Source organism: Pyricularia oryzae, chromosome 2 (genome assembly GCF_000002495.2).
Source record: "Pyricularia oryzae 70-15 chromosome 2, whole genome shotgun sequence".
NCBI lineage: Eukaryota > Fungi > Ascomycota > Sordariomycetes > Magnaporthales > Pyriculariaceae > Pyricularia > Pyricularia oryzae.
In genome coordinates, this window is record NC_017850.1 from 3,678,380 (window position 1) to 3,692,995 (window position 14,616).

Genomic DNA, 14,616 nt, shown 5'->3' on the forward strand with positions numbered 1-14,616 from the left:
ACAGTACATATATCACTGTCATTCAATGCAATCAAACCCCCCGTCAAGGCGGGTCTGCGGCAAAAGCGCACAACAATAGCAGCCAGCCCCAGTTTCTATCCAAAGCCTGTATTCCATGACAAGTGAGGAAATACCACGTAAACCCCGGTGCGGCTTAGACGGGTTCCAGACTGAGATCCTTGTTGCTACCTGCCGAGTAGATCCATCCCGAGCTAGGCAGGAGATTTGGCCGTAGAGGTTGGCCACTGTTCTTCGGTGGGAGAATTCTCTAGCCAAACGAGGAAGCTACTTGCAATCAAGATTACACACCGAGACACATGATGGTAAAGCCGCTCGCTTGCCTGCGCCCATCGGCTTAAGGCCGCGAGTAAGGCTATTCTTTTTTTACTCCATGCTCCCCGGAATCCTTCTCACTGCCTCAGTTCCGCCGCCAGCGGAGAGGGAGGGAAAAAATGGTGGGGTAATAGCAATCAAAGCTGGGCTTGTCAGCTCTGGGGGCGACTTATGAAGACCAAAATCAGGGGTATGGGGTGATCGGGTGTCGGCCGGCGCTCCCGCTGCGCTACGACAAAGCCCAGTGCAGATGCAAATTCCCAACCCGTCGCGAAACGACGATAGCAGTGGAAATTCGGGTCGGAAAGGGAGCAATAAGCGCAATAGCCGAGATATTCTCCTCTCGCTCGCTTCCCCTGTCCATTCCCTGGGAAAGGAAGTCTGTACGTAGGTAGTAATCCGAGGTGGTGAAGGTACTCCCACACGGATCGTGGGGGGCTTATTGGAGGATGTTACGTTTGCTTTTTTTTTAATCGTTTTGTTTGTTTCTTATGTTTCTTCTCCCTCCTTTTCCTCGTCGCGCGTGCTTCGCATTTGCCTCTATAGGTGGCTTGGAAACGAACTTGGCTCAGACCATTATTGTCGCACATGAGGAACAGTACCTGGCGAGATGTGCAAGGGGTGCAACATTAGTTGGTTGGCACATTCAAGACTAGACTAGTAAAATAAACACATTATTCGGCGTGGTTACCTGAACCCTTTGGCTGTTGAAGATTCGCTTAACATGCAGAGAAGCATTACTCCGTACGGAAGGCTTCCATCGACAGTTCCGCCGGACTGCTCAGCACAAGCTAGCATCCAGCCAGCAGCCAGCCAGGACAGGCGCCGTCAGGGAAAGTATACCGGTAGGTAGCCATCACTACACCGTGGCAAGCCCAGCGAACACCTACCTACGGTATCCGTACATCGACAAGTTCGTATCAACCGCCACAACGCCTTTTTGCTTTATTTGTTTTGTGTTAGCATTGATTGTGCAAAAGAAACAAACCCATGAATTCTCGCAAGGATCCGGTTGGCTCTTTGCATGCCTCCATACGAAAAAGAAACAATGGCTTCCATCTCAAGCCAAGGCGCAATGCCGAGCCATTTCGTCCGACGACCAACTTGACCCCCCGCACTTTTTTTTTTTTTTTTTTTTTGGCTCGGCCAGACCAGGAACGACGGCAAAAGTTGGAGCTTCCCGTCGTACGGCTTCTGTGTTCTTCTGCTCAGGCTTCTTGTTGGTGCGGGGGTGGGTGTGATGGACTGATATGGATAGATTGGCAGGATGAAACCCCCAGCTGCCGGCACGGTTAGCCCGTAACCCGGTTGGACTGTTTGAGCGGGGAACCGTACCATTTCCCCCCTTCTTGGTCTTATTTTATTTTTATTGTATTTATTTTCGTATGTACATTGTACGTACTTGCTTTTACTATTTGGTTATTTCACCCCCAATTATTTGACCACCTTGTCCCCCAATGCTAGTTTATCCCCCCTGCACCGGCGTTTTGGACAAGATGCTGGTGAGCTCTTTGCTAGTTGTCAAGCAAATACGGTAAAGGACAGCGCAGCAAATGCCCGTGCTCTACCGGAAACTGGTTCCTAGCCCAGAGGGAAGTCAAGCCAGAAAGACGACGCATGCAGATTCGTGGCGCGCACCAGCAGGGGGGGTTGAAGGTTCCTGATGGGCGCGCAATATTAGCCTGTCGGCTGCTCACCCGGTTGGTGACCGGCGGTTAAGGCACGCATCTTTAGGTCTAGTCTAGGCTCCTGCATGGCGGAGCAAGCGCAGCTGGAAGTCGGTGCTGACGAGGTTTGAGCCCAATGTATTCCAAGTGTCAGGCCCAAACGGGCGCGTCACTGACTGGAAATTCAATTCTGGAATCGAAGCAATCTCTCTCAATTTTTTTGATTTGACTGGCACTCACTGGCACCTTGCCACATGTGCCAACAAAGGCAGGTACTATTAGGTGCTGGCCAAATTGCCAAATGACTTTCCGAGGATACAAACGAAAGAAACCTTCAATACAGTAGACAAATCTTATTCAAGAAAATCACGTGCTGGTGGTAGTGGGACCAGCCCCACATCGCAAGATTAGGTACTTCAGTACTTGTAGCCAAGGTGGTAGGTACCATATGGTAGGAAGTTGGCCAAAGTAGCAGTACCCCTCCGAGTATCAATCAAAGGCAAGCAAACGTGCTCAACAAACCTAGTTCCACTCCACCACTGCGATATATCGGTTTGCATCAGGGTCAAGTGCGCATATCACGACTCAGAACGCTGGTCGACCCGAGAAGGGCCGAGATGAGAGCTTGAGATGGATTACCATCAGGTACACGGGAAGGATATATCGAGTTTCGACCTTCCTTCAACGCGTAGGCTCAATGATGATTCCAAGCAGCATGTCTATTTACCTCGACCACTAACGCTCCGTATTCTTCACCATATGTATAGATCGGTTACCCACAGTCTCGGCGGCCCAGGCCCAAGAGGAACTGACAGCTGACCCGTTCCGCTTCGTATCCACGGGACTGGACGTCTTGGACACGCTGCTTGCCGCGTCAAAGAATGACGGCCGTACCAGAGACCTCGGAGGGGTCCAGAGAGGTATAGTGACCGAAATCTGGGGCCCGCCAGGCATAGGCAAGACTTCGCTGGGGTAGGTCACTTTACCTTTTTGGTTGGCGCTTCACTTGAACAGTGTGTACCTTGCGGTCGGCTAAACGACTGTTTTAGCCTGCAGCTTGCCTCGAATGCTCTCGCCAGCAAACGATCGGTGGTTTGGGTAGGTCGGTCAAGATCATGTCATTTTGCTGTGAGCAGATTCTCTTAAATAATATCGTCACTGACAAACCGGGGAAATGTATGCAGACTGTTTCCACAGCGTCTGCTCCCACAGGCTACCTGATATCATCGACACCAAGCATGAGCCTGATGTTTTGGACATGTTTGTCCACTTTGAATGTCCGGAGCTTGCACATTTGATTGCCTTGCTCTGCAGACCAAATGAGCTCTGCGTGCCTTTAGATACATCGCTCGTCGTTGTTGATTCCCTTACGGCTTTGATAAATCACGCATATCCTCGAACATTTGATGGCAGGGCCGCGGCCAAGATGAGCGGCGGCAGCAAGAGTACGTCAACACCATATCAGAGCTGCAAGCCAAGCAGTTTGCTGCTGCAAGTAGGGGCCCGTACAAGGTCTGTATTGTGATACTGATGACTCGTACTCCCAGTTCCGTCTTCTTCTGCAAAACGTCAACAGACTATCCAACATTTGATAGGTGCACTGCAAAAGTTGGCTGCAACGCGAAACTTGGCGGTGGTTATCCTGAGCCAGTGTGCTACCAAGATGCAACTCGAACGAGGAGCTGCTCTGATTCCAGCCGTCAATGCAAGCTGGTGGGAGGATGGCATCTCCACAAGGATAGTGCTCTTCAGAGACTGGTCCATGCAATCTGGTAGCGCTAGGGCCGCTCGTTTTGCTGCAGCACTCAAGGTCAACGGCAAGAAGGTAGACGAGGGCGATATTGAATTGGCCGCGTTCGAGACCGTCGCTGTAGGTCTATGCATAGATTTTCCGACCTCCCTCTTACACCTTGCAAAATTTACAGGCTACCCCAAATTTTGATACAACGGCATTGGTATTATGCATACTAACTGCCCTCCGCCATACGTAGACTGGCCTTGAAGCTGTGGCTCTCGACAGTTCCCGCCAGAGCCAGCCACGGCAAAAAAGGGAGCTTGGGCCCTCTGGTACCCTCGAGATTCCGGACAGCGATGACGAAGACTACGGCTGGCAGGAAGAAGATGCATCTGCCCTTCCGCAGATACCTCAGTGGCAGGGAAGTGAGGATATTCTACTCGTCCGAGGCCAGGATAGTGACGAGGGCGAAGAGCTTGAGCCTACTGAAGAGGGTCAAAATGCCGAATCCGACAAGTGACAACATATATGAGCCAAACGGTCGATGACTCGAAAAGATTCAGCCACTGTCCTTCATCACAATCTGAAAGGCGTGGTCCTGAAAGTTTGGAGTCGAGTAATCGCTTTTCCCTATTCCCGGCCGTTCCTATCTATTGGCTGTCGGTTGACGTCGCATCTCATCTCAAATCGGGATGGCCGCCTTCAACAAATAAAAAAAAGTCATGCCAAAGTCCCATTGTGTAGTCGTTGAAACACTGGATTTCGTAATTACCATACTGAACAAAGCCCCACTGCAACCGGCGGAAATTTCTTCATCCCCCCCCTTGTGTACACCGCCCATGGCCACCCCAGCCTATCTTCCGGGGATTATGGTGGGTGGTGCGGCGCATTCCGTCGTCCAATGTCGGCGGAATGTCGGACTGATTGCGGAGGAGAATGGCGTGTCTCTTCTCAGGTAATCAATGCCGGCGCTATTTAGTCAATACATGCTGAGCAAGAATACACAATGAAAAAAGGAGGACAAACGAAAACAAAAATCCCCACAGATTCTGCTTGACTCGATCGCGGGCATAGTAGCGAAATTTCCCTTTCTTTATTTTCTGATTCACTATGGCCCCCTCTATTTCTCTGTCTGCTAACTGCACGCCCCCATTCGTTCTTCAAGGTGATTGTCGATTATCCACCATCGAAAGGTTAGCGGCAAACTGGAGCGGAACTGGCTACATCAGCCCTGTCAAGTGTCGAGCAAATTTTGCAGGTCACATTTTCATGGCATGGATGATGAAAGTTTTTTTTTTGTCTATACTCCGCACAAAGCACATACAGGTTGCTGTACTTCGTATATCCGGCAACCGGCACATGGTTAAGAAAGCCGTTGTCTTTGGCCATATTCACTAAGGGCAAAATATCCCAACGCAGCTCTGCAGCTCCATGTTGCTAGTTGAAACAGGCGCGGTCTCTGTCAACAGAAAAACAGACGAAACAGGTGTACCAAGGATTAGTTGACAAAGTTTCGATTGTATATATTACAGCTGGCAGTGAGCTGGCACTGCATTGCTGCTACTTCGCTTGCACCAAGTTTCTCAAAGCATTGGGCAGATTCTTTTGCCAAGCCGGCCGGTCTCTCAACATACATACCACACACCATAATTAGTAGACAACCACTGATTGCATAGATTACGTAGCCAGGTACTTGAACAGAACTGCCTTGCCTCAGGTGCATATGGCCCGCTCACAGGACATGGGTATAGACGCATTGCAACCGACCCTGGAAGTTGAGGGGGGAAGGGAGAACAAAAAAAAAAAAAAAAAAAACTTAACATGTGCGTTTATGTTGGCGGGCCTCTCCCAACTGTTTTCTGCCTGCCGTACCAAAAAGCTCGCCACAGTACAGTTTTGATGTGTACCTTGCGTATAACATCGCATCCTCTGTACCGTAGTACCCCAAGTGGTTAGTTAATATGCATGCAAGCAAGGACTTAGTTGTGAATCAACCATGGCTAGTTTTCTAACCGGTGAACACAACAAAATCCATCAATTGCTGACTTTTATTTTTACACCCTCTGATTTTGCACTGTACTCATTTCCTTCCTTTTTTTTTTTTTTTTTTTTCTCTTTCTCTTTCTTGCTCACTCCCTTCTGCCGGAACGGTATGGCTGAGACTTCGGAGAAGCTTTGTGCATGCTGCGAGGGCGATCCCGGGCTAGGGACCCGTAAAATTCGGCACCCTGATCCGACTGGAACGACTAGGCGCCGCAGAACACCCCCGTATGTTCGGCAGAGCAGGATCTAGAACCCCTGGGTCGGTCTTTTTCTTTCTTTTCCTTGACCAATGTGGGATCAGTGGAATAACGGCCCGTTCTCGGGTGGTAGGCGGCGCGGGACTGAGCTGATTTGCGGATTTTTTACATTCTTTTTTTTTATCTGCAAATATTACAAGGCGTTTTATATCGAAGATCGTGCCGTATTGCGTCTGTTGGTGGCCTGTCTACGCGTTGCTGTTGGGAGTTTCGCCGGAGCTGTGGTATGTTTGCTGTCCTCCAGTTTACAGTAGTACTGGTGTCTCCATGACCCTTATTCTTGTATTGTGGCTTTATGGGTTTGCTGTTGTTTTTCTCCATGTGCATTTTCCTGGTTGTTCCCCGGCCGCGGTTGTATCCGCCTTGAATTTCAACCGATCAAAACTCAAATCTTTAGTTGGAAACTTTTACTTGAAAGAAGCAAAAGTGACGAAGATTAAGTCTTGTCTCACAGTTACTGGATCTTCTGGTGATGCCATATTCCATAAAAGACCAATGAAAACATTCCTCTAAGCCCCCTATAGAGGCCCCAGTATCCTTGATGTGCCTAGAACATACAACATATAATTAAGTGAAGATAGATATCTACGGAGTAGCAGGCCCGCATATACGAGCGAACCCAATAAGACAAATCGATTGGCTATGGTTGGAAGACAATCCGTCCAAGAAATACCATTAACATGGCCACGGGCGCTGTCTGTGCTCTTACATGGCGAGCGAGGATCGTCCCTCTAGCCCGCAGCAAACTGTGCATTTCACCGGCATCCCCAGCTGATATTGAACCAGAGGCAACGTCTTGTACGGGGTGAAATTTGGAACGAGGAGTTTGCAGCCAATAGAAACAATATGTCGATAAATTGAGGGCCAGACCAATACTATGCACATGCGCATGCAGAACACCGGTGCAGTGCAGCCTTCCATGCCTACTCGGTGTGACAAACTGTATACAAGAAAAAAGAGAATGGTATGATTGCGGGTATGAACTGGCGCCATCCCCTGACGAAGAAAGGTCGTCCTGCCCTGTAGGGTAGGCTACCCCCCAGATCCGAACAGCCCATCTCGCGGCAATAGGGCGTCGACCCCGCAAATCGCCGGCATCTAAACCGGGATCGAAAGCATGAATGCTTTTGCTTTTGATTTTGCTCCGTCATCGTCGATCCGGCTCTGCCTGGGCGAGCTGGGCGGCGACTGGATGCAAGACATGAGTGCCGCTCAGGCTTTTCATGCAGGGTAGCCAAGACGAGTTTGGGTGGAAGAGTCGAACGAGGCAGACGTGACAAATTCAAGGGATGCTCTCGGACAACGTATTCAATAGATTGTCTCAAAACTCCCCTTTTGTGTGCATGTGCTACCCGGGGCATCGAATGTTCTTTGCAGAGCAAACCCTTCATGAGGTGACTCTTTGTTCTCGGCCGTTCTCAGCCTGAAAGCTTTCGCATACCTCACGGCTCTGGTGCATGGCGCCATCAGACCACGAGCTCCCTTATCATTCTCATTCGAGCCGAGGGATGATGGCTTGAGCAGATAAACACGACTTATTAGTTGGCCACTCCGAGATGGTCTAGATAGCTTGCGGCGCTTCTGACAGCGGTAGTGGTATCTGTCCCCTCCTGGCGCTGCTGGGATCGGCCACATCTTCAGGACGGATGATATGAATGTAAGTGAGAGGCCGCAGTGATATTGGAAGAGCCTCGTGCGCTGGATCAGGAACCGTAATGTACGTGTCCGGAGCTGATCGGGGCCGGGCGATCATACGAGCAACCTCGTGTGCAACTGTAGTGTCTGTAAGATCTAACGGCAAACCAAGATGTATATGCGATAGGCGTCTCGTGTATGCTCAGCTCCAGACCTTGATTTGCAATGCCACTTTCCTCGCGGAGGCGGCAGGTGAGCACTAGAATAGTCGTTCAACCTCATTTCGATATGTCCGGACATACTCCTATCACGCCATATGGTGGAGGCGACATGCCAATCAGTCTGCGTGAAAGGTGCGAAAATGCTTTAGCTTCATAGTATTGTCATTTTAAGACTCTTCCTCCATTACACTTCAACATTCGTGATATCTGTACATGCCTTCCCACGTGGCTATCCCAGTCCAGCTGTCGATGACTATGCTGGGTGAGCGGATGGTCAAGACACCATGTTCTTCTGAAAGTCGATACATGAGCTCATAAAATTGCAGCAAGCAGCTTGCAATCTTTGGATACAAGGCAGCTTGCCCAATAGCTTCCTAACTTCTTTTGTCATGGCCCCGAAGGTATCCGAAAAGTGATGCTGCAGGGCTACCAAGGAGCAGCCATGCATGCCTTACGAGAACCTGATCCCAAAAATGGTTTTCTTCCCGGAACCATCGCGGCCCGTGGCCTCGGAATTCTCGAGATAAATTCTTTGATGGCCGACCACATCAAGATAGAAGTATCGGTACTCAAAGTCCTCGGCGCCAACACGCTTGATAAGGTGCATGTTCGCCATGCCCCGGCCCTTGGAACCTTCCAAATTGAAATGTATCATCATGTGTTCATTTCCCTGCGAATCTTTCCGCAATGTAGACCTGTATTTTTTAGGCGATGATCAGAAACCATATCCCCAGATTTCGAGTTTTGGTGTATGTTTGACAAAAGGACTCACGCGATCGGCCTGGCCCTCCTCCACTTGTTGCTTGTCTCCTCCCCGAAAGCAGTTATACTTTTGGACTCTCCCAGGAGCTCCAGACATCGTGGATCTTTGCGAATGCGATCGACAGCTCGGTTGTAATATGCCACTTTAGAGTCGGGCGAGAAGACCTCTGAGTAGAGTAGGTAACCAATCCCTCCCTGGATGATATAGCACACCTAATGTCAGCTGGGGGATCATACGCTGGCTCGTTGTTTGACATGTCTATTCCCTCTGTATCTCAATTTACACGGCTCCAGGGTTGTACGTACCGTCAGAGCCATTCCTACAAGCACCATTCCAAAGTTGAAAGTCTGCTGCACAGCACGCGACGTCTTCTCCCCACCGGAGAGCTCAGTCCAGGGCACACGGCCATCATCGTTGAACGGGGTCACAGCTCTCCTTCGCTGAGTTGCATTGCTATCGTTGGCGCTGGTGTTCGTTGCGTAACATCTCCTCGATGCGATCAATGGCCTGATTTGCTGGGATGCGAGAGCTCGGGGAATGATGATGTTGGCAGCGGCGGCCGTTTGAAGCTTCATATTGATGGATTGGCGTGGGCCTGAATACCCATCTCTGTTGCTCGTTTAAGCGTAATGAAACTCGGGCGGTTCGTTCGTTACGCAACAGCCTTCTGACAGTCACGCGATCAACTATGTGATCGTTGGGGTTTTGCTCGTCGCAAAAGCAGGCATCTGAGCTCCAGAAACGCGGCTGTAAAAAGCTTATGCGATTGATGCTTGACGGCGCAGGAAAAGCCCACCCAAATCCGAACTCTTGCGCAAGCTTGGGACTGTCTGCGTGGGGTTCCAAGATCAGGCTAGTACGGTTGAGGCTTAGCCAGAACTGACAGAAAGCTGGCAACCCCTGACATGACCCGCCATCCAATTCATTACATAATACAATCCTTACTGAAAATGTGGCCGCCTCGACAACTTCACCCATTTGGACTCCATTCGTCTTGGGACCCGACCGTTGTGAACCTGCACGCACTTATTACTTTGACAACATAAGCCAGATATCGAACAACACCGACGAAACCCGACATCATGGCTGCGCTCGCAAGCAAGCAGCAATCACAGAAGATTTTTGAGAAGCTCAAGACCAAACAGGCAAACAAAGTGAGCCCCGCCACTATTCTCTTCCCCCTCTACAGATTCCCAGATCGATCAACACATACATATCTCCACTACCGCCTGCCCATGCAACGCAACGTTTTTGTTGTTTTACAGACTGGTTTTCGAGGTAGCTTATGTTGCGCGAAAGACTTGCCGCCTACTGACACTTTGCTCCTTGTTTGCAGATATGCTTTGACTGCGGACAGAAGAACCCGACGTGGACGTCCGTCCCGTTCGGAATCTATCTTTGTCTCGACTGCTCCTCGAACCATCGCAATCTCGGAGTGCACATTTCCTTTGTGCGCTCCACCAACCTCGATCGTGAGTACTGTCGTTTCTGACGCGCGCCTGTCAGAGCTGAGACTTGGAGGTTTCAGACCAAGGGGGCATTCAGTGACTGACATGGCGGCATTGTGGATGGAAAGAATGGCAATGGGACCAATTGCGCGTCATGAAAGTGGGTGGCAATGAATCAGCCACCAAATTTTTCCAGCAGAACGGAGGATCTGCCGCCTTGAACAGCAAGGACCCCAAGACCAAGTATCACTCGGCCGTTGCGACCAAGTACAAGGAGGAGCTGAAGAAGAGAGCGGCGCGGGACGCCAAGGAGTAAGCGGCCCCACCCTACTATATGTCTTGCTTGTCGAGCGCTAACGTACCATGTACAATCTAGATACCCCGAGGAAGTTGTCATCACTGACGGCACCGATGCAGGAGACGGCACAAACACTCCAGCTGGGGAGCCGGATGACGATTTCTTCTCCTCATGGGACAAGCCTGCGATCAAGAAGCCCACGCCCCCGGTCTCACGAACTGCGACTCCCCCAGTAGTCGGAAGGACGCCATCCCCCTTCCTCACTGCCGGTGGCGCCAACGGCAAGGACATCGCCCGTACTCCCTCGCCGCTCGCCAAATCTGCCGACTCCGCCGTCAAGCCTGCCGCCAGCCGTATCACGCACTCGTCTGCTCTCAAGAAAACGACGGGCGCAGGCCCCAAGAAGGCGAATGTGCTCGGAGCAAAGAAGACTACCAAGTTGGGGGTGAAAAAGGTCAACGCCGAAGTTATTGACTTTGATGAAGCCGAGAAAAAGGCCAAGGAGGAGGCCGAAAGGATTGAGAAGCTAGGCTACGACCCAGATGACATAGATACCACTGCTGCTAAGAAGGTCGGCGGTGTTAAGGCCGAGTCGAGTGGCGCTGGAATCCTGGCGCCTACACCCGTCAGCCCAGCACGTGGTGGATACGGCGCTTCGGGCCACAGCCGGGAGAAGTCCGCATCTGAGATGGAGAGGCTCGGCATGGGCATGGGCAGGCTAGGATTCGGTCAAGTTGGTGGTAACAAGCCCGCCGCGGCAGCCCAGCCAAAGAAGGGCGGTGGCTTCGGATCGGTTGGCCCTATCAAGGCGACTCCGGAAGGTAGGTTACATGATCGTCCCATTGGATGGCAAAGACTGGAAGACTGACAGTTTCTCTTAAATTTAGCCGACGAGGAGAAGTATGCGCGAAGCAAATTCGGTGCGCAGAAGGCCATATCCTCGGACGAATTCTTTGGCAAGGGCTCCTACGACCCCAACGCCCAAGCCGAGGCTAAGACAAGGCTGCAAGGCTTTGAGGGTGCCTCGGCCATCTCGTCCAACGCCTACTTCGGCCGGCCCGAGGAGGAAGAGGTCGAGGAATATGGAGACTTGGAGACCGCTGCTAAGGACTTCATTCGAAAGTTTGGCCTTACGAGAGGTGACGATCTCGAGAACCTCACTGCAGTACTTGGAGACGGCGCAACGAAGCTGCAGGGTGCTATTCGCAGCTATCTCGGCAGCTAGATGCCTCGTTTGTTAACGTTACAAATTCAGTCAAACTGATTTGATATCGGGTTTTAGATTGTGACAACCCGAACGGTTTCGTCGCATTTCAATGGTGCTGGCGGATGCCATCGAGCACAGTTTTTACTAAAACAGTGTTTGGCGGTAGGGCGGCTGCGATTCACTTTAGCAAAGGGGTAGAGCGGTAAGACGACTGGGCAACATCAAAATTTCAGACACTTAATACAGAGCTCTTTTTTCATTTTAGTACATATGAAACGGCTGTTTTCTTTATTCCCGCGTCAAATAGGTCGTAGCCTAGCTGTTAGTCGTGAACCATACGGGGTGGTGCAAGCCGTGGTAGCGCTGGAGAACGAGTCGAACAAGGAAACTGAAACTTGATTATGGTGCATCCAGGTAATCTTCAAGTAGAAATGTCTGAATGTAGCACATGACCACGACGCCATCACTATTATCTACTTGATCATTGTGAAAGCATATAATCATTGCCAGTCCGATGTGTGTGTATCAATGAATCTCATGATCACCTAGAGCTATAGACAGTTACAAGCCAGACAGATACCCACCAACCGGAAAGCTGAACCAAAGACTTTGGGTGGTATATACATAGTAAAAATGGCATTGGACATTAAAGAATAACACATGTCATGAGAAAATAATAACAGCTTTTTTGGTTTGTTTACAACTTGGCCGAGGCCTTGACCATCTGGCCACCCTGTCCCAAGCATGCGGCACCATCATTGACGAGCTCGTCGACAACCTCCTTGGCGCTCTTGAGCTCGTTGACGACGGCGGCGCACTTGCCCATCAGGAACGGCCTGAACTGGTCCATGAGGTCATCAATGTCAACATCCTCCTCGGTCTCGACGTTGGGCTTCTTGTCATCCTTGCCCTTGGCCTCGCCGCTGGCAATGTCAAAGTTGGGGCCCTCCTCGCCGCCCATGATCTTGTCAAGGTCGGACTCGTAGGGGAGGATTCCCTTGGCGGTCAGCTCCTTGATCTCGTCCTGGCGGTCATTCTCCCAGTTAAGGATGTAGGGGTTCTTCTTCACGCGCAGGGGACGGCCCGTGAAGATGACGGTCTTGATGGTATCGTCGTAGCCGGCGGTGCGGACAGCCTCCTTGTGTGACTCGGGTGCGCCAGCCTCGTGGGTGAGGATGAAGCGTGTGCCAACCCAGACGGCGCTGGCGCCGAGCATGAGAGCGGCAGCAACGGTCTGGCCGTTGAAAATACCGCCGGCGGCAACGACCTGGACGGGACCGCCGGTCAGAGGCGACTTGTGGCCCTGGCAGGCCTTGACGACCGAGGGGATGAGGATGGTGGTGGGAATGTTGCCGGTGTGGCCACCGCCCTCACCGCCCTGGGCGCAGATGATGTCCACGCCGAGAGAGAGGCACTTGGCAACGTGCTTGGGGTGGCCGATCATGTTCATGTAGAGGATTCCGTGCTTGTGCAGGCGGTCAACGACGTGCTTGGGCGGCACACCGACGGCAGAGACGAAAAGCTTGGCGCCCTCGGCAATGATGATGTCAACCAGCTCATCGAGCTTGCCCTTGGTGTAATCGTAGCTATGGTAAAGAGAAGTAGAAACATGTTAGCTGATATTGTTCGAAAGCCGAGGAGTGCCCCTCGTTTGACTGTTTGTAGATTAGCGGAAGTTTAAAAAGGCTTACTTGGTCTTGCGCGCGTTGCCACCAACCTGCGGCAGCAACAAGTCAACACCAAAGGGGGCGTTCTTGTCTGTGAGATGGTGCTTCAGCTCGGCGATTTGGTCCTTAAGCATCTCTGGTGTGTAGCCGACGCCTCCGATAACACCCAGGCCTCCTGCGTTTGTGACGGCAGCTGCCAGCTTGGGTCCTGCGGCCACGTTCATGCCGGCGAGCATGACGGGGTGCTGGATCTTGAACAGATCGGTGATAGGGGTTCGGATCTTCTCTGTTGCGTGGGGAATGTCCCCTCAAAGGGCCAAGAGTCAGCAAGTTGACAAATCACCGGTTTGTCTCTCGTCAGCCTGGAATACTTACGTGGTGAAGCCATTGTGATGGTTTGTGTAGGGATGTATACGATGATTATGCCAGATACAAGAAGGCTCAGTCACTATGTCCAAGGGGTATGAGGCTTGTGAGTATTCAGTTGGTTGGCTGGTGTGGAGGGTTGTGTGAAGATAAATGTTGGAGCAAGAACAGAACAGAACACATGAGAATTGGGAGCAAAGTCTAATAACGTCTTTGGAGATGAGGTAGCACTCCAGACAACGATAACCGGACAACGGTGCGCGGGTTAGCCACATGCCTCGGGCAGCCGAGGTCGATCGTTGGAACAGGGAATGCGCTAATGCTGACCTGTTCTGCTGGGGTGTCCTGGTACGCGCCTGCTCTCGGTTCCCTGTGTCGGACTAGCTGCGAAGAGTTTGTTAGAGGGTTCGGGGTTCAAGTGGGGCGCGGGGGTGGATATGCCGAGGCAAAATCGCATTGTATAGAAAAAAGAGTCGTTGCCTTTTTGCCAGGACGACACACCAGTGACCAAAATGAGACAAAATCCTCAAGCCTTTTTTTTCTCTCTCTTCAATTTTCGTTTTTGACCAATTTCTATTCTTCTGTACGCGTCCATCGATCTCGTCTGATCATTCTGGTCTGATCTTACAACTTTCTCTCGTCAGGTTCGGCTATTGCTGGCAGTGTATGATGCTGTAAATAGCTTTCGGTGTTATAATATGCCGCGGCTAAGGCGTAATCCTTTCCCCGATCAGTCCGAGCCTCAGGTTCTAGTGCCGGGCGACGGTTAACCTGGGGTACAGCGCAGTGGTATTATTGGCTCGCACCGTTCGTCAGTGCGAAGCGACAGCGTTGCAAAGGAGGCTTCCATCTTCAGTGGAGTTATCGTCAAGACTTCAGCCACAAACGCACCAACCCGCATCGGGAAGAGAACAGCTGTAAATGTGGCTAGTGCATGGCTTTTTCAGAAGCTGGGACGCTATTGGTGCAAAACATG

The 14,616-nt window shown here is 51.2% G+C and overlaps 4 protein-coding genes across 4 annotated transcripts; 2 read left to right on the forward strand and 2 right to left on the reverse strand.

The window, feature by feature from the left end:
* Nucleotides 1-2,630: 2,630 nt before the first annotated feature.
* On the forward strand, nucleotides 2,631-4,255 carry MGG_01470 (uncharacterized protein; the record flags this gene model as incomplete). Its single annotated transcript, XM_003714380.1, has 6 exons — nucleotides 2,631-2,688; nucleotides 2,768-2,972; nucleotides 3,050-3,102; nucleotides 3,185-3,445; nucleotides 3,548-3,870; nucleotides 3,992-4,255. The coding sequence occupies 6 exons, from the start codon at nucleotides 2,631-2,633 to the stop codon at nucleotides 4,253-4,255; spliced, it is 1,164 nt and encodes a 387-aa protein (XP_003714428.1).
* A 3,756-nt stretch (nucleotides 4,256-8,011) lies between these two features.
* On the reverse strand, nucleotides 8,012-9,499 carry MGG_01471 (import inner membrane translocase subunit tim-21). Its single transcript, XM_003714381.1, has 3 exons — nucleotides 8,960-9,499; nucleotides 8,664-8,848; nucleotides 8,012-8,586 (listed from the first exon to the last, which is right to left on the reverse strand). Exons 1-3 carry the CDS (start codon nucleotides 9,227-9,229, stop codon nucleotides 8,343-8,345), a joined length of 699 nt encoding a protein of 232 aa, XP_003714429.1. The 5' UTR covers nucleotides 9,230-9,499; the 3' UTR covers nucleotides 8,012-8,342.
* Nucleotides 9,500-9,642: 143 nt separating this feature from the next.
* On the forward strand, nucleotides 9,643-12,088 carry MGG_01472 (arf GTPase-activating protein). The gene is made up of 5 exons (XM_003714382.1): nucleotides 9,643-9,808; nucleotides 9,991-10,126; nucleotides 10,231-10,414; nucleotides 10,479-11,221; nucleotides 11,288-12,088. The coding sequence occupies exons 1-5, from the start codon at nucleotides 9,737-9,739 to the stop codon at nucleotides 11,623-11,625; spliced, it is 1,473 nt and encodes a 490-aa protein (XP_003714430.1). The 5' UTR covers nucleotides 9,643-9,736; the 3' UTR covers nucleotides 11,626-12,088.
* Nucleotides 12,089-12,091: 3 nt separating this feature from the next.
* MGG_01473 (oxidoreductase 2-nitropropane dioxygenase family protein) lies at nucleotides 12,092-14,359 on the reverse strand. Its single transcript, XM_003714383.1, has 4 exons — nucleotides 14,142-14,359; nucleotides 13,650-14,024; nucleotides 13,299-13,560; nucleotides 12,092-13,193 (listed from the first exon to the last, which is right to left on the reverse strand). The coding sequence occupies exons 2-4, from the start codon at nucleotides 13,660-13,662 to the stop codon at nucleotides 12,305-12,307; spliced, it is 1,164 nt and encodes a 387-aa protein (XP_003714431.1). The 5' UTR covers nucleotides 13,663-14,024; nucleotides 14,142-14,359; the 3' UTR covers nucleotides 12,092-12,304.
* Nucleotides 14,360-14,616: the final 257 nt, after the last annotated feature.

Excerpts from the sequence above, each read along its gene's own strand:
- MGG_01471 (XM_003714381.1), bottom strand. The coding sequence starts at position 9,229 with ATGAAGCTTCAAACGGCCGCCGCTGCCAACATCATCATTCCCCGAGCT. Across the intron at positions 8,849-8,959 it reads TTGTAGGAATGGCTCTGACG|GGAGGGATTGGTTACCTACT; the intron begins GTACGTACAACC and ends TATATCATCCAG. Across the intron at positions 8,587-8,663 it reads AGGAGGGCCAGGCCGATCGC|GTCTACATTGCGGAAAGATT; the intron begins GTGAGTCCTTTT and ends TAAAAAATACAG.
- MGG_01473 (XM_003714383.1), bottom strand. Across the intron at positions 13,194-13,298 it reads GGCAACGCGCGCAAGACCAA|CTACGATTACACCAAGGGCA; the intron begins GTAAGCCTTTTT and ends TCTTTACCATAG.
- MGG_01472 (XM_003714382.1), top strand. The coding sequence starts at position 9,737 with ATGGCTGCGCTCGCAAGCAAGCAGCAATCACAGAAGATTTTTGAGAAG. Across the intron at positions 9,809-9,990 it reads AGACCAAACAGGCAAACAAA|ATATGCTTTGACTGCGGACA; the intron begins GTGAGCCCCGCC and ends CCTTGTTTGCAG. Across the intron at positions 10,127-10,230 it reads GCGCTCCACCAACCTCGATC|AATGGCAATGGGACCAATTG; the intron begins GTGAGTACTGTC and ends GTGGATGGAAAG.